At 41.2% G+C, this 22541-nt stretch overlaps 1 protein-coding gene across 1 annotated transcript; it reads left to right on the top strand.

Moving 5' to 3' along the window:
• The first annotated feature begins 1442 nt into the window (after nt 1-1442).
• Nucleotides 1443-2498, top strand: LOC132066434 (uncharacterized). The gene is made up of 2 exons (XM_059459747.1): nt 1443-1889; nt 1971-2498. Exons 1-2 carry the CDS (start codon nt 1443-1445, stop codon nt 2496-2498), a joined length of 975 nt encoding a protein of 324 aa, XP_059315730.1.
• The last annotated feature ends 20043 nt before the right edge of the window (nt 2499-22541 follow it).

Genomic DNA, 22541 nt, shown 5'->3' with positions numbered 1-22541 from the left:
CTACTGTAAATCAAGCAGATGCTTTAAATACACTGACACAACAGATTGTTTCTTTGGCACAAAAATTTGAATCTTTTCAGGTGAATACAGAACAGTCAAGCTAAGCTAAGGCTTGTGACATATGTGGAGGAAACCATCTAAACCATGAATGTCAAACAAGCAATCAAAATGATGAGCAGGTTAATGCCCTCGGTTACAGGCCTACTCTTTTGGTAGTATTGGCACAAAAACACCCAGGCTTTCAATGAAGCAATCCAAATGGTGATGAAAACTCCCAAAACGTTCAAAAGTAATAGGTACAGGGTCCACCCGGATACCATAATCAAAACCGCGGGCTATCGAATTTTAGACCATATCAACAAAAAACACCATACCAGCAAAGGCCTCAACAAGCCCATTCAAATCTCGATGACCTATTGTACAAGTATATTAAATCCACTGATGAAAAAATGGAGAGTCAAAATTTGGCTCTAAAAAATTTGGAAATTCAGTTAAGTCAATTGGCAACTCTTGTGTCAAAAAAGATTCAAGGTCCCTTACCAAGTAATATGGAGAAAAATCCAAAGGAGCGCCTTAAGTCCATTACTTTACGATCAGGTAAGAATCTTGATGAACCTTATGCAGAGAGACAAGACCAGAATCAGCTCGAACACCAGGTAGACAAGGGTAAGAATGGCTGAAACATTTTCTGAAACATCAGAAGAAAGGGAAGGCAAGAAAAATAATGATGATATTGAAAAAATGACTCCTTTCCCTGTGAAAATTCCTTTTCCACAAAAGCTGAAAAGAGAGAAGCTCGATAATCAATTTGTAAAGTTTTTGGAGATTTTAAAACAAATCCACATTAATATTCCTTTTACTGATGCTTTATTGCAAATGCCTTCATATGCCAAATTTTTAAAAGATATTTTATCAAACAAAAGGAAATTAGAAGAAGTTTCGTGGTAATGCTTCGAGAAATGCGGTGCGATACTTCAAAACAAACTACCACAAAAACTCAGAGATCCAGGTAGTTTTACAATTCCGTGCACGTTGGGAGGGGTATACTTTGAAAAAGCACTTTGTGATTCTGGAGTTTCAATAAATTTGATGCCATTTTCTATTTTTTTTTTAAATTAGATCTTGGTGAGATGAAAAGTACAATTGTTTCTCTTCAATTTGCATATCAAAGTACTAAGAAACCTAAGGGAATCATTGAGAATGTTCTTGTTAAAGTAGATAAGTTTATTTTCCCTGTAGATTTTATAGTACTTGAAATGGAGGAATGTCCTGCTGAACCAATAATCTTGGGTAGACCATTTCTTGCTACAGGTAGAGCAATCATAGATGTCCATCAAGGACAACTGATTTTGAGAATAGACAAAGAAAGAGTCATTTTTGATATGCAAAAGATACTAAGATTTTTAGGAGATGAGATATCATCTTCGTGATTTTCGATTGACATGATTAGTGACCTTACAGATGTATACAAAAATGATCAATTAATTTCAGACTCAATTGAAAGATGCTTGGTCACATCAGGCACCACAGAGAATGATGATCCCAACATAAAAGAAGAAGCTAAGTTATTGGAGAAAGATTCAGTGGTTGATGAGATGCAACCAGAAGAAGTTCAACCAAAAATTGAACTCAAAATTCTCCCATCTCATTTAAAGTATGATTATCTGGAGCAAGAATTATTTCCAATAATTATTTCATCTTCTTTGACTGCAGAACAGGAAGATAGTTTGATTGAAGTACTACGAGCACATAAAGGAGCCTTAGGGTGGACTGCAGCCGACATCAAAGGGATTAATCTAGCTATTTGTACACACAGAATCCTCATGGAAGATAGCTACAAACCAATGATCCAACCTCAAAGGAGATTGATTCCTGCAATGCAAGAAGTGGTAAAAAATGAGATAATAAAACTACTAGCAGCAAGTATCATTTACCCCATTTCTGACAGTCCGTAGGTAAGTCCTGTTCAGGTGGTACCAAAAAAAGGAGGCATGACTGTCATAAAAAATGAAAATAATGGACTCATACCTACAAGAACTGTTACAGGATGGAGAGTCTATATTGATTACAGACGTCCTAATGATGCAACCAGAAAGGATCATTTTTCTTTACCTTTTATTGATCAAATGTTGGAAAGAGTAGCAGGATATAAGTTTTATAATTTTCTTGATAGATATTCAGGTTATAATCAGATACCAATTGCACCGGAAGATAAGGATAAAACAACTTTCAGATGTCCCCGTGGAACATATGCCTACAGGAGAATGCCATTTGGTTTGTGCAATGCACCTGCCACATTTCAACGCTGCATGTCTGCAATTTTTTCGGACATGCATGAAAAGTTTTTGGAGATTTTTATGGATGATTTCACACTTTTTGGAAAAACATTTGAAGATTGTTTTCACCATTTGACCCTAGTTCTTAAAAGATGTGAAGAGACAAACTTAACTCTTAATTGGAAAAATGTCATTTTATGGTTACTGAGGGAATTGTTTTAGGACGTAAAATCACTGCAAAAGGGATAGAAGTTGATAAAGCAAAAATTGACCTTATAGCAGGATTACCCCCTCCCACAACTACTAAAGGCATTAGAAGTTTTCTCGGTCAGACAGGTTTTTACAGAAGATTCATAAAAGACTTTTCAAGGATTTCAAAACCTTTGACTAACCTCTTGATAAAAGATATTAAGTTTAATTTTTCAAGTGATTGTTTGAAGGCTTTTGAAACTCTTAAGGATAAATTATCAACTGCACCTATAGTCGTATCCCCTAATTGGAGTCAACCTTTTGAGGTCATGTGTGATGCTAGTGATGTAGCAGTCGGAGCTATTTTAGGCCAAAGAAAATATAAAAAAAAAAATTGTCCCATTTACTACACCAGTGGGACGTTAAATGAGGCTCAGCTGAATTATGCCACAACTGAAAAAGAATTACTAGCAGCGGTGTTTGCATTTGATAAATTTCATTCCTATCTAATAGGTACCAAGGTTACTGTTTTCACTAATCATGCGGCTTTAAAATATCTCTTAGCAAAGAAAGATGTCCAGCCTAGATTCATGCATGATTGGCTTACTTGTTTATATGCGTTATTTTCTGAATTGTGTTAACTATGCTTGGTCGGCCTATGATGCCTACCAGTACTGTTGTTTGTACTGAACTGCACTTGCTGCATTCCTTTATGAATGCAGAGTATCAGGTCGGTTCTACTTTTCTGACTCGTGGCTGATCGACTCCTCAGCTTCTACTTAAGTTTTCCAGGGTGAGCATGGCGCTGGCTAACCTCGAAGACCCTTCTATTGCTTATGTCTTACTTTTCACTCAAGGCATTTTATGTATTATTATTCATACCTTAGTATTCGGATTTAGATGCTCTTGTATGACCAGACCATTTACTGGGGTGGATTCATTTACTTCTGCACTTATCTATATTATATTATCTTGTGAGACTTACGACATTTTACTTCTTCCGCTATTTTATTATATTTATTGATTGTGAATGTTGAGTTAAGGGTTCGCCTACCGAGGTGGGAATGGTAGGTGCCCGCATGACCTAAGCTAAAATGGGTCGTGACAAGTTGGTATTAAAGTCCTAGGTTACCCGGTCTTTAATACAAAAGTTTATCTAGTAGAGTCTCGTAGATCGGTACGATGAGCTCCGTACTTATCTGCGGGAGGCTATGGGACAATTAGGAAATCTCACCTTCTTTCTTTCCATCGTGCTACTTTATTCAAATTGGTATCTGGAAAGACCAAATTGGTATCTGACTCTTATCTCTTTTCTTACAGATGGTAAGGATCTGAGCTACTATGGCCCGAGGTTAAGTATCGAAGCCCGCAGCTACAGCTGGCACCCGAGGGTGTGCTACAGTCAGAGGACGCGGCAGAGCGAAAGGCCACAGGGCTACCCCAGCCAGGGGTAGAGCTCCAACAGTGGGCTAGCAACGAGAGAGGTCTCCATCTCCCGAGCCCGAGTACCAGCTGGGTAGAGACCAGATCGTAGGGGATGGCGTGACCCCAACACGGACACAACCTATGGTTACTTCTGAGCAGGCCGTGCATGACACTATAGCCAGGGTCCTACTTCATCTTGTTTCCCAGCAGGCGGCTGCAGGTGTTACTACTCCCAACGGGGGTTCATAAACTAGGGTTCGGGCACAGACCCCTACGCAGGGACCTACGCGGGTAGCACATCCCGCCGCAGCTATGGCTCCCCGTATTGATGCTATACCCGCTCCTAGGGAGGATATTAGGCCTATGGATGGTGCCGTTATGACTGCTGCTGATCAAGATCTGGTGGGGAGGTTCAGGAAGTTAGAGCCGCTGAGGTTCTCTAATACTTCGTCTGAGGATGCCTATGAGTTTATTCTTGATATGCATGAGTTGCTGTGCCGTATGGGGATAGTGGAGACCCACGGTGTTGATTATATGTCCTACCATTTTCGCGGCGACGCGAAGACGTGGTGGAGGTATTTTGTGGCGTGCAGACCTGAGGGTTCTTCTCCGTTGACTTGGACTCAGTTCTACCGGGCCTTCCTTAAGAAGTATGTGCCCCGGTCTTTGAGAGAGGTTTGCAGGGAGCAGTTTCTACACCTTGAGCAGAGGGGCATGTCCTTGAAGTCTTATATGATCCGTTTCCTCTATTTGGCCCGATACTCTACTCCATTGATTCCTACCGAGGCTGATAGGATCAGACGCTTTGTTAGAGGACTAGTGGGCTCTCTACAGATTCCTTTCCATCAGATGGAGTCTATGAGGGCTTCCTTCCAGTCTATTATTGAGCATGTTTTGATGGTTGAGGGCGCCAAGGCTCGTGCTTTTAGTGGTGGTGACAAGAGGCCACGTCAGACTGGCAGCTTTGGGGGTTCTGGTACAAGGGGTGCCGGTCAATTTTTGAGGCCACCTCAGCCCTATTTCAGTCATCCTGTACATTCAGCATTACCGGCTTCCTCTAGTGAGCCACCTAGATAGAGAGCTCCTGAGAGCTTGGTCTCTAGACCAGTGGACAAGATCGCTTCATTCGGGTCTTCAGTTTTCGTGTTCCAGCATTTGACTCCTCTTACCTGTCTCTCTTGTGGGGAGGTTGGGCATTTTGCCAAGAGATGCCCCCGGGCGAGATTATCAGCTGTCGAGGACTCTTGTATCATCCGGTGGTCGAAGAGGGACTTCTCAGAGAGGCGGTGCTCAGTCAGGATGCGGTACTTCCCATGGTTCTAGAGGTGGGTCCCAGCCAGCTAGAGGTGGTACTCAGAGTTTTAGAGGGGGATTCCAAAATGGGTGTCACGACCCAACTAGGGGCCATGACGGGTACCCGGAGCTGACTACCGAGCACTACTCATTATGCTGATCATCATACTCATCCTGGACACATATAATCTCGAAGGCAACACATGCATATATATAAGCCCTCACAGCTGCAAAAATGATATATAATGTACAATATAGTCATCATGGGACATCTACTGCCCACACATACGTATCTACAAGCCTTTACTAGAGTACTAAGACATAAGGACGGGACAGGACCTCGTCGTGCCCAAATATATACACAAAATAATATCTCAAAAATGGCACCTCCGAAAGAAGAGTGAGTGCTCGTAAATTTGCCGAGTAGCTCTAAGAACGGGCCACCTCCGTCTACTCCGTGGGCATGAACACAACGTCCAAAAGAAAGGACGTCAGTACGAACATTGTACTGAGTATGTAAGGCATGAACAATAACAACATATCGAAAAGATAAGGAAGCATCAAGTAAGGAAACAACCTGTAGCTGAATGTCACTTACGACGGAATAAAGCATGCTAACTTACATCATAGACAACATCATATCAAGTATGTATATATATAAGCTGCCCGACCATATAGAGACGGTGTAACCATCATTAGCCTGCGTCCAGGCCTCCCACGTTCGGGGTAACCATCTCATGCCGCCCACTAGTGGTGTCTGTCCATGCCCTCTAGACATGGTGTATATGCTGCCCGCCTTAGCGGTGTCTGCTCGGCTATATAGGCACGGTGTAATCTCATCATCATATACTTATCATAAAGCATGCATAAAAACTCAAGGACAAGCTATAACTCTATTGGGGTGACATAAGGTCGAGAACCTCCGATTCCATTATGGAGTAGTCATAATCATCATGCCTCACCTTGAAGGAACTAGCTTTATAAGGTGAGTCTAGCAATAATGAATAACATCAAGGAATCATTAGCTTCATAAGAATATCATATCATAAGCTTTGGAATCTCCAACTTAGACTTATCATCATCATTGTCATATTCGTAACATACCTCTTGTCTTTATCTCTTGAGAAGCTTTTTATAATCATAGGCTCATAGTTGTTATACCCCATATTTTTATACGACGGATTATTCGTAAGCCAAACGACATAAATCCAAGGACAGGATTATTTTTGATATGAGATAAGGACTTTTAATCCCCAATATTAATTTGCACGACTTGTTTGCAATTTCCATTAGTGTAGAAATATTAATGGAGATTAGGGGTTAATTAACCATGATTAGATTATTAAGTGGGGATTAGAGATTATTTTAATGTTAAATTAATCCTAATTAGGTGCTAATGGCTGTGTGGGTCCCACCCATGGCTTGGCCAAATTTGGTTGGCTCAAGCCATGAGTGGGACATGTGTCCAACATATAGACATGATATAAATAGTAAATTGATGACAAGGAAAGTCATATTTCATCTTCACCAACTCAAGAAAACCTAGAGAGGGAGAGAGAAGCTCTCGGCCATGGCTGGCCGAGCTTCAAGCTTATGAATTGTTGATCAAATTTGATTTTCTTCAAGCATTTCAACCCTTTGGAAGGTGTATAATAACGTGGGAGTGATCCTAGATAGCAAGAACAAGTATTAAATTCAAGGCACAAGTTCTAGTCAAGTTGAGAAGTTAAGTGTTTAAGGTAAGGTTTAACTTTCTTTTGCATGAATTAAGGGTGGTTTTGAACATGTTGTAATGTGTAGAAATGAATAAAATTCATGAAACTATGTATGTTCGTGTTGAGGCCGTGTAGGGGCTGCTTTGTGTAGAAAGAATGAACTAATTCTACTTAGTATTTTGGTTGTTGTTGTTATGGATTTTATGATGAGAATGAAGGGTTTAATGTTTCAAGTTGGAGTTGTAATTGCTTGTGGGCTGTTGTAGAAGTTAAAATGATGTTAATATAGTTTCTTGCATTTATGTAAATGATGTTGTTAACGTGTGGTTGTTGGTATAGTTCATGAATTTGGAAGAAAAGAATGTGTTGTTGTTGTTCTTGTTGAGCTTGGAAGATTGTATGTTCTATTGTGTGTTGGTTGGGCTGTTTTGGAGTGTTGTACGGGCTGTCCGGAGTGTTCTCGAGTCATGATTGAATAGTCTCGGGTTGATACTTGAATGCATGATTAGTAATGTTGGCTTGGTTGGATGTAGTTGATTTGAATATAAGCGAAACGTCGTCTAATTATCTAGAAAGGAATTATTAACGTTAGGATACGTTTTGAATCTCTTCGTAGTTTAATCGTAGTTCTTGACGTCTTAATATAGGTTGAGACACTATTGGGCAGTGTATACGTGTTGTGTTGCGAGTAAACGCTAAAGGTATGTAAAGCCTATCCTTTCTTTCTTTCGGCATGTCCTAGATGTAAGTATGAAACGATATGAGCTTTGGGGTAACTCTATTCATAAGTTCCGAGCATGTTTATGATTCTTATTCACTTTTTAATATTAGAATTCTTAATGTAGCCAAGCTACTGCCCTCGAGTCTACTATATGATTGGATGGTAAATGATATATAAAAGTTCCTGTTCTTAAAAGATTCTGTAACGAATAATGTCCTTAACTCTCATAAGCTATCTTGTATTAACTTGATACGTGCCTATGATCCCTGAGGCTTTATTTTGATATAGTTCATAATGATATTCAAAGAGTACTGAGTATGACTACCGTCCTGATACTTGAGCGTTGATTAGTCTATTTATCTATTGAGTCTCAAAAGATGATTTATATGCATATGGTTACTCACTACTCTGCTCGTGCATACAGTTGTCACATCTTTCACCGAGTCCCGACCCGGGTATGTTATCGTGCACAGTTTCACTGCATTGTTCACCGCGTCCCTCACTAAAGGGCCGGGTACGGTATATATATATATTATGGTGTTATGGTGTTATCTTTGTGTTATGGTGCTATCTGCCGTGATACGGAGCTATCTTCGTGATACGGAGTTATGCCGTGATACGGAGTTATGTTGTGTTCTGGAGTATGCTGTGTTATGGCGCCAAAGACGAGGTGGCGACCATGTTCACCGAGTCCTATAAAGGGGCCGGATATGATATATGATATTGACATGCATGATTTGTGTTTCAAAAGCAAGCATTTTGGTAGCCTGATTATTGTACTTGTTTTCTGTACTTCTTATTTCGGTTATGGTCCTGTTTACTGTATTTCATGCTTTATATACTCAGTACATATTTCGTACTGACCCCCTTTCCTCGGGGGGCTGCGTTTCATGCCGCAGTACGTACGTTCATTTTGGTGATCCGGACCCTAGGATATCTATTCGGCTATCTTGGAGTGCTCCCTTGTTCGGAGCCTATATTTTTGGTTCGGATCCTCTTGTTGTATATATGTGTTTATCCGGGGGGTACGCGGGGCCCCCGTCCCGTCATATGATATTGTTGTTACTCTTAGAGGTCGGTAGACATATGTGTGGGTTGTATATAGTTACTGTTCAATTGTGTCTGTATGACTTATGGTTTGGGACGTTCCCATTCGTAGTGGCAGCCTTGTCGGCTTGCGTATGTATATATATGTTTTGGGATGCTGTATGTAGTGGCAGCCTTGTCGGCTTGCGCATATATAGTTGGGGCGTTCCCACATGTTATGATAGCCTTGAGAACATGTACGATGGTATCGTTGGAAGTTGTAACTCCTCGGGAGACGGAGTTCTTCGTGATATGTATATATATGCGACAGTTTTGAGACGACGTCTTGCCCTTTTATATATAAGTTCTTTATTATGCTAGTTGTGGACGATTATAGTTATCAGGTGTATACGAGTGTCCAGCTCGGACACTAGTCACGGCCTACGGGGTTGGGTCGTGACAAAAGTGGTATCAGAGCAGTTCATCCTCGGAGTGTCTACACACCATGTCTAGTAGAGTCTTGTTTATTGGTGTGTTGTGCACCACATCTATAAACAGGAAGCTACAGGACATTTAGGATGTTATCTTTCCTTTTTACTCTAGATCGTGCGATAGAGCTGTATTATCAGGATAATTCCTCCCTAACAGATTACAATGTTTACAGCGATGCCTCCAAAGAAAGCGACGGGCGCGGAAGAATGGGCAAATCGTTGGCCGGAGAGACCGGCCATGTTATATCTCGCATTTCGTACATTGGGACAATCGGGTTAACTATGATAAGTTAGGGACAAGATCATTCCGGATATGAAGTCGGGACTTTTGACCTTCGATTTCGTTTTAAGACCTAATTTGTTCATGAATTTGTTGGCATGGAACAACTAGGAAAATTTGGGACCAAAAGTGGAATAATGGAAAGTTGGGAATTATTGAATTTTGGCCATATTGACCATATGGTGTGGAGATGGTCCCACACATTTTTGTGGCCAAATTTGATTGGTCCAACCCATGTGTGGGCCATGGACACTTGGATGGTTCATCTAGGGACATAAAAGATGATTAAGTGTTCATCTTTCTTCACTTTCAACACTTAGAAAAAAAAATAAGAAGTTGAAGAACAACAAAGAGGCCATTCGGCCAAGGCTCAAAAAATTGAGGTCCAAATTTAGCCATCCCAAAAATATTTCATCCTAGCAAATCCACTAATTGGAGGTCCCTCATTAATGTGGAAGTGTTGTTTGGGTCATCAAACCATCCGTTTGCCTCCTTGCAAACCCTAGCCAAGTTGGAAGTTGAAGGGAAAAGGTAAGATTTAATCTTGTTTTATGTGTTGTGAGTGATGTGTGCATGTTGTAGTAGATGAAAATGGATGAAATTCATGGAAATATTGCATGTAGAGTGGAGCCGTGTGCATGGTGTGTGTGGCCGTGTGTGTGCGTGTTGTTGTGTTGCATTGAAGTAATGAATTAAAGTCTAGTTAGCATGTTGTGATTGTTGTAGAGTGGAGAAAAGAATGAGAATCATCAATATATGCATATGTGGTGGTGGCCGAAAATGGGTCATGTTATGTGACAAGAATGAATTAATATTACTTAGTATTTTAGTTGTCGTCGTTATAGATTTTATGGTGAAAGTCTAATGGTTTGAATTGATGTTGTAATGGTTACGGGCTGATTTGGAGAATTATGTGCATTTAATTAATTTTTATGTTTATGAGAATGACATTGTTAGAGTGTGGATTGTTGGTGCAAATCATGATTCGGAAGTTAGGAATGTGTTATGGATGGGGTTCTCGGGTTTGGGAACAATTTCGGGTGAATTGGAGCATTTGTTGGATTGTTGGAAATATTGTGTGAATTGTTTAAAGAGTTCTTGAATATTGTTTGAATGGTTTCGGATTGGAAATTGAATATGTGAGCATTAGTGTTAGTTCGATTGTATATTGGTCTGTATGTATGTAATTGTAATGAACAATTGGAAAGTTGTTGGAATATGTGGAGAAGAATTATTAATGTTCGAATGCGTTCTAAATCGATTGTGATGTTGCTAGAATGATTGTTGGTGTTGTTGTTGTTGAATTTGGCCGAGTTGAATTCTCGGGGTTGTGCATTTACAGGGGAAATGCTGCCCAAATTTTCGTAGAATTACATGCTAGTTCGGAAATGAACTCTTAAATACCTATAGTTGACATTGGCATTTATTGATGTTATGTAGATCTTGGGGAGTCCGAGACATAGGTTTGATTTGGATTAGCTTTGAAAGCGATCAAGGTATGTAAAGCTCAGCCTTTCCTTCTTTTGGCATGCCTTAGTCGTAAATAGGCTATGACACGAATCTCGAGGAAACTCTGTTCTTGCGATCCGAGTATGCCTACGATTCTTATTCGCATCTTATCTTTGGTATTCGTAATATGATGAAATATTGGCCCTTATGTCTTTGGAATATTTGCCTTTTAAATGTTGCATAAAAAGTTTTGTATTTTTAAAGAGCTCCGTAACTACGAACGTCCGTAACTTCCGTAGACAGAACCGGATCGCTTCGATATGTTCGAAAATGATTCCATGGTGTATGATGACTATGTTTTCCATAAGCGGGCCCGACTTGGATCGACACCCGTCCGTGGGTCCCGCGACTTTCCTTTATGTACTTCTGACGACTTTTGAAAGAATATGATATGACTATGATCCCGATTTCAAGTACGATCAGTTTATTTACCTTTTGAGTTTATGATAAAGATATTATGCATATGATTTTGATACATAACTATGGTTTCTGAAGTTCGGGTTGATATGTTCCCGAGTGGTGTTCGAAAGAAAATTCGGTTTGACTATTGTATTGGTTTTGAAATAATAGTTCGCTTCGACTATTCTATTGAGTCTGTAATGACGACTATGTTTTTGATTTCCACAAGCTATGTCATATGATCTTGACACGTACCTACAATTTCTAAAGTGCTACTTGATATGTTCTCGAATGATTTTCGGAAGGAACTTGACTTGACTGTTATTTAGCTTTTAAATGAGATTTCGTTTGATTATGTTGTTGAGTCTGTGATGATGATTTGTGTATATGGTTTCTCACTACTCTGCTCGTGTGAGCTATTATGATCTCTTTCACTGCGTCCCGGGCCAGGGCATGTATTCGTGCACGATTCTACAGTATGATTCACCGCGCCCCTCACTAGAGGGCCGGGGCATGTTATATGATATGATAATGATATGATGATATGGGGAGGTGGCCAGGATGGCATATGATGACTTCATTCACCGCGTCCCTCACTAGAGGGCCGGGGCACGTTATATGTACATGATATGATGATTTTACTTACCGCGTCCCTCACTAAAGGGCCGGGGCACGTTATATGTATATGCATCTGATGGTTTTACTTACCGCGCCCCTCACTAGAGGGCCGGGGCACGTTATATCTATGCATGTGTACGAGATGATTTTCTGACTCTGTTTCTCCGTCCCATGATGAGCTGAATATGAAACTGATACGTATGATTTATGTTTCAAAGGCAAGTGTTACGATTTTTGTGTTATTGTGCTACTTTTTCTCGCCCTCCGTTACGGTACGATTATCTCCGTTTATGGTATTCCATGTTTCACATGCTCAGTACATATTCCGTACTGACCCCCTTTCTTCGGGAGATGCGTTTCATGCCGCGCAGGTACATACAGATGAGTAGAAGATGTTCCAGCGAGATTGGCGAGCTCCATTTTCTCCCGGAGCGCTGCCGAGTCAGAGTGTTAAAGTTGTGATATTTTGGGATATGTTAGAGACTTTGCAGACAGTGTCGTGTGTATAAGACGCCAGTTTATAAGCGGCTATGTAAGCCGGTGTATTATTATGCATTATGTTACAGATTTGTTGTGACTACAGATTTTATTTGATTTGAAAAAGACGAAAAGTATGTTTGTTTTCTGAAAAAAATTTCGTTATGTGCTTATGTCATGTTTTGCGGGCCCAGTATGATTATGAGTATTACGAAAGTCAGCGGGTTCGCTCGGCCCTAGATAAGGGTCGGGTGCCCATCATGCCCTATCGGAAATTAGGGTGTGACAAGCCAGACCCGGAGAGTTACTAGGGCCCATGCCCGAGCTGTACGAGTTGTGCTCCGCCGGCCGAGCTCGCTACACCGCCGCTACCGTAGGAGCATGGGGCGACGAGGCTGCAAATCGGGGGCGGCTCCACCGTCGGCTCCCGAGGTTCCGTGCCGAGCCTCCGGCTCCTCGGCCCGGGGCGGAGGATAGGGCTATGAGAGATGCGGTTCGATTCTGGGCCATCGACCTGTGTTAGCGGCGGGGCGGCTTACGCTGACAGCGCGGATTAGGAGGTGACTATGCGGACGGACATGATAGTTTGAGGCCCGTGATTTCTTAACTTGTAATCCCCCAGAGTTCTACGGGTCAAAGCCCGCGGAGGATCCGCAGGAGTTTATTCGGCAGATGCAGCGTACATTGAGGATAATTAGAGCTTCCGAGATTGAGTCTGTCGAGTTAGCTTCGTATCGGTTGCGTGATGTAGTTGTTAATTGGTATGAGTCCTGGGAGTTGTCTAGGGGCGAGGATGCCCCTCCAGCAGTATGGGATGAGTTCGTGGAGGCCTTTCTGGGCCATTTTCTACCTCCAGAGATGAGACGAGCCAGAGTTGATAGATTCTTGCATTTGAGGCAGAATGGCAGGAGTGTTCGAGATTATAGTCTTGAGTTTGATTCGTTGGCTAGACATGCGCCCCCTATTGTAGCCGATATGGCTGATAGGGTGCATCATTATGTGATGGGGCTGGATCGTTACTTAGTTGATAGCTGTATGATAATGGCTTCTCAGCCAGGTATAGATATTGCTCGGGTACAGGCCTATGCACAGGGGGTAGAGGATCGACACAGGGGGCGTCAGTCAGACAGAGATTATGATAGAGGCCAGCATAAGAGGGCTAGATCGGCTGGCTATCCGGGTGAGTTTCGAGGCAGGCAGCCTCAGCAGCAGTATAGTAGATATCCTTCTCAGCTAAGACGGAGTGCACTCCCATTCACTCGGTAGGAGATTTGATAGCACAGGTATTCGGGGAGGCCGGTCGAGCTCCGGGCTTCGGGTTCGCAGGTGAACAGAGGTTCTAGTCAGTCGAGGCCACCCTTGCCTCGGTGTTCTCAATGTGGGAGGCATCATTTTGGGGAGTGTTATCGTGCTACAGGCGCTTATTTTTCTTGTGGCTGTCAAGGACATATTATGAGGGAGTGTCCGTTTGGGGGTAGTCCGTGTGGTGCGGCTCACCACTTCGGGTCGTTTGGTTCATCTTCTTCTGTGGCTATGCGCCCGATGGGGCAGGGTATGCAGATACCAGCAGGCCGTGGCGGAGCTTCCAGTTTTAGCGGTCCTTCGAACCGCATATATGTTTTGGCTAGTAGACAGGATCAGGAGGCATCACCAAATGTGGTTACAGGTCTATTATCGATTTTCTCTCGGGACGTATATGCATTGATAGATCCAGGCTCCACTCCACCTTATCATATATATCTCCCTTTGTTGCTAGTAGAATCGGAATAAAACCGAGTCGATTGAACCATTTGAGGTAGCTACACCGGTAGGAGATTACGTTATAGCAAACGGTATATAAAAAGTGTTCGGTGAATATATATAGTCGTCATACCTTGGCAGATTTGATAGAGTTAGATATGACTGAGTTTGATGTTATTATGGGTATGGATTGGTTAGCTTCCTGTTATGCTAACGTTGATTGTAGAAACAAGATAGTTCGGTTTCAGTTTCCAGGGGAGCCAATTATAGAGTGGCTGGGAAATACAGCATCGCCGAGGGGTAAGTTTATTTCATACCTCAAGGCAAGGAAGATGGTTAGAAAGGGTTATATTTATCATCTGGTTCGTGTGCATGACTTGAAAGCAGAGGCACCGACTCTTCAGTCAGTCTCGATAGTCAATGAATTCCCAGATGTATTTCCAGATGAACTTTCAAGTCTTCCTCCTGAGCGGGAGATAGAGTTCACTATAGACGTGTTGCCAGGTACTCAGCCCATATCTATTCCCCCTTACAGAATGGCACCTGCAGAACTAAAAGAGTTGAAGGAGAAGCTGAGGGATTTATTATAGAATGGCTTCATTATGTTGTAGCACATCGATGGGGAGCACCATGAAAGTATTGTTCGTGAGAAAGAAGGACGGGTCGCTCGCGGGATGTGTATTGATTATAGGCACTGAACAAGGTGACCATAAAGAATAGATATCCCCCTCCCAGAATTGATGATTTATTTGACCAAATGGTGCTAAGTGTTTCTCGAAGATAGACTGTGCGGTCGCTATCACCAGTGCGGGTTAGAGAGGCATAGTATATTCCAAAGACTGCATTCAGGACCCGATACGGGCACTATGAGTTTAGGGTGATGTCTTTTGGGCTGACCAATGCTCCAGCAGTGTTTATGGATCTGATGAACCGAGTATTCAGGCCGTTCCTAGATATGTTCGTGATTGTATTTATTGATGATATTCTGGTCTATTCACGATCAGAGCAGGAGCATGCGGATCATCTGAGAACGGTACTTGGGTGCTCCAAAGACCAGTAAATTGTATGCTAAGTTCTCTAAATGTGAATTCTGGTTGACTTCAGTAGCATTCTTGGGGCATATTATTAGAGCTGATGGCATTCGGGTGGATACACAGAAGATTGAGGCCGTAAAGACTTGGCCTAGACCTACGACACCTATTGAGGTACATAGTTTTCTGGGGTTAGCAGGATATTACAGAAGATTTGTGGAGAAGTTTGCTTCAATTTCAGCGCCTTTAACAAGGCTAACTCAGAAGGCAACTAGGTTCCAGTGGACTGATGCTTGTGAACGAAGCTTCCAGTTGCTGAAAGAGAAGTTGACTACAGCTTCAGTTCTGACTCTTCCTGAGGGACCAGATGGCTATGTCATTTATTGTGACGCTTCCGGTGTTGGGCTAGGTTGGGTATTAATGCAGCATGGCAGACTTATAGCCTATGCCTCCCGGCAGCTCAGAAAACACGAAAGAAATTATCCTACTCATGATCTGGAATTAGCAGCGGTGATTCACGCTTCGAAGATATGGAGGCATTATCTATATCGCGTGCATGTTGATATTTATACAGATCACAAAAGCCTCCAGTATATCTTTGTCACGACCCAACTAGGGGCCGCGACGAGTACCCGATACTTGTACCGGGCACCCCCTGTCGTGTGTCTTGTTCTTATTACTAAGTGGGCCGTATGAACACCGACACCTTTTTTTTTCACAACATCGCCGATAATAGCATACATGTAACCGAGTAGTAGTATTCAACTGTACTGACATATTACACAGCGACACGGACAACTGGGCTGTGAGACATCTACCTGTACATATCTGTCTACGAGCCTCTAAACACGATACATATAATTACAAGTAACTGACTTTGCGGTGTCCAAATATATACACAAAAATAGTACCCAAAATAGAAGCTCCGGAACAACTGGAGCGCCTCTCGATGTATAGCTGGGAAGGCTCCTAGGAGTCGAGCCCGTCAACCTGTCGACCTGCGTGGCATGAGACGCAGCCCCCGAAGAAAAGGGGTCAGTACGAGCAGTGTACCGAGTATGTAAGCCATGGAAATAATACAATGAAACATGTAACATATGAGCAATAACAACATGTGAGACCGTAGATCATACGACGGTATAAAAGGATAATCTGCCTGTAAGTGCCTTTCAAAGCGGATGTCATGCTTGCTTATACATACTTTTGTTCAAAACATTTCGTATCATATACATGTGAAAATAACAAGTCATGTCGCCGAAATACGTCGGCTTCCCACATGTGTCCCGCGTCCCGGCATCCCGCGTCCGGATGGAATTACGCCACCGACAGTGGCAATGCGTCTATAGCGCAACATGTATCCATTCCCCAAAATTCCCCATTTTCATATACATATCATATACATGTCATATACATATCATATAAGCAAGCATGCATAAGAACCCAAAGAAAGTCATGTGTCTATCGGGGTGACGTAAGGTCGGTAGCCCCCGATTACCTTATGGAATAACCACGTCGCTTTCGTCTCACCTTGAAAGAACAAACATTATAAGACGAGACTAGCAATGAATAGCAACACCACAAGAAAACTTAAAACAGATTATAAAGTTTCAATAAAACAAGTGATGGGAATCCGGTATGCACGTATATCGAGACTCGAGTGACAAACATGAAAACACGGTCATTATGTCCCATTGGGTCATCCACGAAGGTTTCAAGACATTTCAATTTCATTTCCAAAGGTTTCGGACGTTTGAACATTTCTTTTCCTTAAAGTACAAGTTTTGGGTTCAATTCTACCGAATGAATGAAAGTGAATAAATTTAGGTGTCGTTTCCGAGGGGTAGGACTTTTCCCGAGGGTCGGATTTTGACCTATACTAACTAGGACATGCCAAAGGAAGAAGAGGTAGGCTTCACATACCTTTTACGCTTTGTTCACGTCTCCAAACTCAAGCTCCAAGTTCGCCAAAATCTACAAATTGGTCACGTTTACCAATTGTTAATCTCAACCAATACTTGCTTATAAACAAAATTTGGGCAGCATTTCCCCTGTACGTATAACATCCCCGAGATTCATACTCGGCCAAAACAACAACAACCATACCAACAACAATATAAACAACATCAACAATCGACTAGAAACGCATTCTAGCGCAAATAGTCTTATTTTCCAAATAAGCCAACAACTCCAAATCCAACTTTACACTTACAATCCAATATCAATATGTTCATATTCACATACTAATTTAAGATCATTCAAACATAAACCAAGAGCATTTCAAGTTATATATCCAATATTCAACAATTCCAACAATTTCCATATTCAATCCAAAATTCTCATATATGCAACAAGACCATTCCAACGCGTTTTCTACTTACTAATTCATCTCCAACAAGCCACTTATATTCATTTCAACTCTATTCAATTCCTTTCAATGCAATCCAATACAATTCCATACAATTCAATATAATTCAATACAATATAATTCACATGATATTCCAACAATACCATCAATATACTACTTACCCATGTCTTCCAATTTATGAAACAACAACAACAATTTTTTTCCTTCTTTCAAATCCAATCACAACAACCAAATTTTCATTCTCCCAAACCATTAAATCTTTATTCTAACATCATAGAACCTACCATAACAACCATTTCCATTCTAAATAAAAATCAATTCATCACACCTTACACCTATGCACCTATTCGGCCAACCCTCCATACTCATGTTTTTTGTGGATTTCCATATTTTCCATACATTACGACAACAACCAACACACCACATAACACAATACAACACAACACACACACACACGGCTTGCTCTTGCAAGTCACGGCCACACACACACACACCTCCAACACATGAATTTCATCCACTTCCATGCACACAACATACTCTACCATCCATAACATATAAGAAAAGAATTAAACCTTACCTTTACCTCAACTCTTCACTTGACTTAAGTTGGCAACTTGTATGAGTACAAGTTCTTCTTGTTCCACAAATCACTTCACCTTACTAAAGACTCCTCAAGAGATTGTTTGGCTATGAAGAAACAAGTTGGAACCTCTCTCTTTCTCTTTCTTTTTTTTTTTTCGGTTTTTCTCTCTTCTTCAAGCTTGGCCGAATTGCCAACTTTTTTTCTCCTCTTTCTTTCTTGTTCTTTGTTTCTTGAAAACTCTAGGGAATTATAAGATGACCAAGTCATCTTTCCACTTATATATGTATATTCCCTTCCAATAGCAAGCAACCATATTGCCCCTTAACTTGGCTTGAAATTATTTGGCCATGCATGGCAAGTGGGGTCCACGGCCTAAGTGGCCATTTTCTTGAAAATTCTAGCAATTTCCTCTATTTCATGAAAAACATTTCCCTTAGTTCCAAATTTGCCCCTAGCCTTTCTCCGTATTTCCATGAGTCGTTTTGCAAATTTACCATTTTACCCCTGGCCTTTCTTATTATTCCAACTTTACAATTTTCCATACGCGACTTGTGTCACTTGCCTCGACTTACCCGAGGGTACAAAATGCGGAATGTAACATCCTCCCCCCCTTTAGAACATTCGTCCTCGAATGTTGAACTGGCCTTATAGGGGTTACTACATTTCGGGGAGGTTTCCTTGATGGTTGTCGTACACAATCACTCAACACGTCCGCTCAGATACCTTGGTTGACTTATACTTTCTTGTTATACCATACTTCATCAGACGCCATCTCGGTTGTCCCTTTTATATCTCTACTGGTCTTTTTCGGTTATCTTCCTTGGTTGTTCTCCATATTTGCGTCATACTGTACCCGTCGTCAACTTGTTCTACGCCTTCTTCTGTAGTTGCTCGATGTGCCAACATATCCAAATTCTTGTTACCTTCTTATTCGCAACATTTCCAACCACTATTCAAGCCTACCCTGATCCTAAAGCTGCGCTATACCTGTTTCCTTTTCACCGGCCCAGTCTAACTCGGTCTACGCAACCTCTATTACGTCTCCAGTCATCCCATATACTCTAATACCATCTAGGCTACCTTAACTTCACATTTGTCCTCTATCTCTATACTTATGAAATTTTTGGGATACTTCCTGTGGGGTCACCCATCATGGGATTGCTCCCATTCCAAAGACGCTTAACCCTGAAACGTTAACGTATTCTGGTATCTTAATGCTAATATATTTACATCCACTCCCCCGCACGGGCTTTGTCACGTAATCCAGGGCAGATTAGAGTACTAGTCACTTTCGACACGCCTTCGGAACGTACCTCTGTATGGCAGGAAGTGCAGGTCACCTATTGGCTGGTTTGATGTTGGTGAAACTAAGTTAATTGGCCCAGATATGATTCAGCAAGCAGTTGATAAAGTGAAGCTTATTCAGGAAAGATTATTAGCAGCTCAGAGTCGATAGAAGTCATATGCAGATAATCGACGTCGATACTTAGAGTTCCAGATTGGCGATTGGGTATTTTTGAAGGTGTCACCCATGAAGGGTGTAATGGGATTCGGTAAGAGCAGGGAGCTTAGCCCGAGATATATTAGGCCTTATCGGATTATTCGTAAGATAGGCAAGGTTGCCTATGATTTAGACCTATCACTTAATTTGAAAGCAGTGCATCAATCTTTCACGTGTCGATGCTTCGTAAATGAATTGGTAACCCTTCTAGAGTATTCCCCGTGGATGATGTCCAGGTAACGGAGGAATTATCTTATGAGGAGAACCCTATAGCTATACTTGATCGTCAGGTGAGGAAGTTGCGTACTAAGGATGTGGCTTTCATTAAGGTATGGTGGCGGAATAATAATCGGGAAGAGATGACTTGGGAAGCTGAAGAGAAGATAAAGAATGAGTATCTTTACTTGTTCCTATGCCTACAGGTAATTTAAATCCCTCATTTGATTATATTGATTGGTGGATGAGACTATATGTTCTCGCAATAAAAGAAACTTCCTCGAAACCTTTGTAAGACTTTACGAGGCTAGTTTAACATTCGAGGACGAATGTCCTAAAGGGGGGAAGGATGTTATACCCCGTATTTTTATACGACGGATTATTCGTAAGCCAAACGACATAAATCCAAGGACAAGATTATTTTTGGATATGAGATAAGGACTTTTAATCCCCGATATTAATATGGCACGACTTGTTTGCAATTTCCATTAGTGTAGAAATATTAATGGAGATTAGGGGTTAATTAACCATGATTAGATTATTAAGTGGGGATTAGGGATTATTTTAATGTTAAATTAATCCTAATCAGGTGCTAATGGTCGTGTGCGTCCCACCCATGGCTTGGCCAAATTTGGTTGGCTCAAGCCATGAGTGGGACATGTGTCCAACATATAGACATGATATAAATAGTAAATTGATGACAAGAAAAGTCATATTTCATCTTCACCAACTCAAGAAAACCTAGAGAGGGAGAGAGAAGCTCTCGGCCATGGCTAGCCGAGCTGCAAGCTTATGAATTGTTGATCAAATTTGATTTTTTTCAAGAATTTCAACCCTTTGGAAGGTGTATAACAACATGGGAGTGATCCTAGATAGCAAGAACAAGTATTAAATTCAAGGCACAAGTTCTAGTCAAGTTGAGAAGTTAAGTGTTTAAGGTAAGGTTTAACTTTCTTTTGCATGAATTAAGGGTGGTTTTGAACGTGTTGTAGTGTGTAGAAATGAATGAAATTCATGGAACTATGTATGTTGGTGTTGAGGCCGTGTAGGGGTCGCTTTTGTGTAGAAAGAATGAACTAATTCTACTTAGTATTTTGGTTGTTGTTGTTATGGATTTTATGATGAGAATGAAGGGTTTAATGTTTCAAGTTAGAGTTGTAATTGCTTGTGGGCTGTTGTAGAAGTTAAAATGATGTTAATATAGTTTCTTGCATTTATGTAAATGATGTTGTTAACGTGTGGTTGTTGGTATAGTTCATGAATTTGGAAGAAAAGAATATGTTGTTGTTGTTCTTGTTGAGCTTGGAAGATTGTATGTTCTATTGTGTGTTTGTTGGGCTGTTTTGGAGTGTTGTACGGGCTGTCCGGAGTGTTCTCGAGTCATGATTGAATAGTATTGGGTTGATACTTGAATGCATGATTAGTAATGTTGGTTTGGTTGGATGTAGTTGATTTGAATATAAGCGAAACATCGTCTAAATATCTAGAAAGGAATTATTAACGTTAGGATACGTTTTGAATCTCTTCGTAGTTTAATCGTAGTTCTTGACGTCTTAATATAGGTTGAGACACTATTGGGCAGCGTATACGTGTTGTGTTGCGAGTAAACGCTAAAGGTATGTAAAGCCTATCCTTTCTTTCTTTTGGCATGTCCTATATGTAAGTATGAAACGATATGAGCTTTGGGTTAACTCTATTCATAAGTTCCAAGCATGTTTATGATTCTTATTCACTTCTTAATATTAGAATTCTTAATGTAGTCGAGCTACTGCCCTCGAGTCTACTATATGATTGGATGGTAAATGATATATAAAAGTTCCTGTTCTTAAAAGATTCTGTAACGAATAATGTCCTTAACTCTCATAAGCTATCTTGTATTAACTTGATACGTGCCTATGATCCCTGAGGCTTTATTTTGATATAGTTCATAATGATATTCAAAGAGTACTAAGTATGACTACCGTCCTGATACTCGAGCGTTAATTAGTTTACTTATCTATTGAGTCTCAAAAGATGATTTATATGCATATGGTTACTCACTACTCTGCTCGTGCATACAGTTGTCACATCTTTCACCGAGTCCCGGGCCGGGTATGTTATCGTGCACAGTTTCACTGCATTATTCACCGCGTCCCTCACTAGAGGGCCGGGTACGGTATATATATATTATGGTGTTATGCTGTGTTATGGTGTTATGCTGTGTTATGGTGCTATGCTGTGATACGGAGCTATGCTGTGATACGGAGTTATGCCGTGATACGGAGTTATGCTGTGTTCTGGAGTATGCTGTGTTATGGCGCCAAAGACGGGGTGGCGACCATGTTTACCGAGTCCTATAAAGGGGCCGGATATGATATATGATATTGACATGCATGATTTATGTTTCAAAAGCAAGCATTTTGGTATCCTAATTATTGTACTTGTTTTCTGTACTTCTTATTTCGGTTATGGTTTTGTTTCTTTGTATTTCATGCTTTATATACTCAGTACATATTTTGTACTGGCCCCCTTTCCTCGGGGGGCTGCGTTTCATGCCCGCAGTACGGTACGTTTATTTTGGTGATCCATGACCTAGGATATCTATTTAGCTATCTTGGCGTGCTCCCTTGTTCCGGAGCCTATATTTTTTGTTCAGATCCTCTTGTTGTATATATGTGTTTATCCAGGGGTACGGCGGGGCCCTGTA

The sequence above is a fragment of the Lycium ferocissimum genome, chromosome 8 (assembly GCF_029784015.1).
Source record: "Lycium ferocissimum isolate CSIRO_LF1 chromosome 8, AGI_CSIRO_Lferr_CH_V1, whole genome shotgun sequence".
NCBI lineage: Eukaryota > Viridiplantae > Streptophyta > Magnoliopsida > Solanales > Solanaceae > Lycium > Lycium ferocissimum.
The sequence above is the reverse complement of the archived record's forward strand: the minus strand, read 5'-3'. Positions and strand labels throughout refer to the sequence as shown.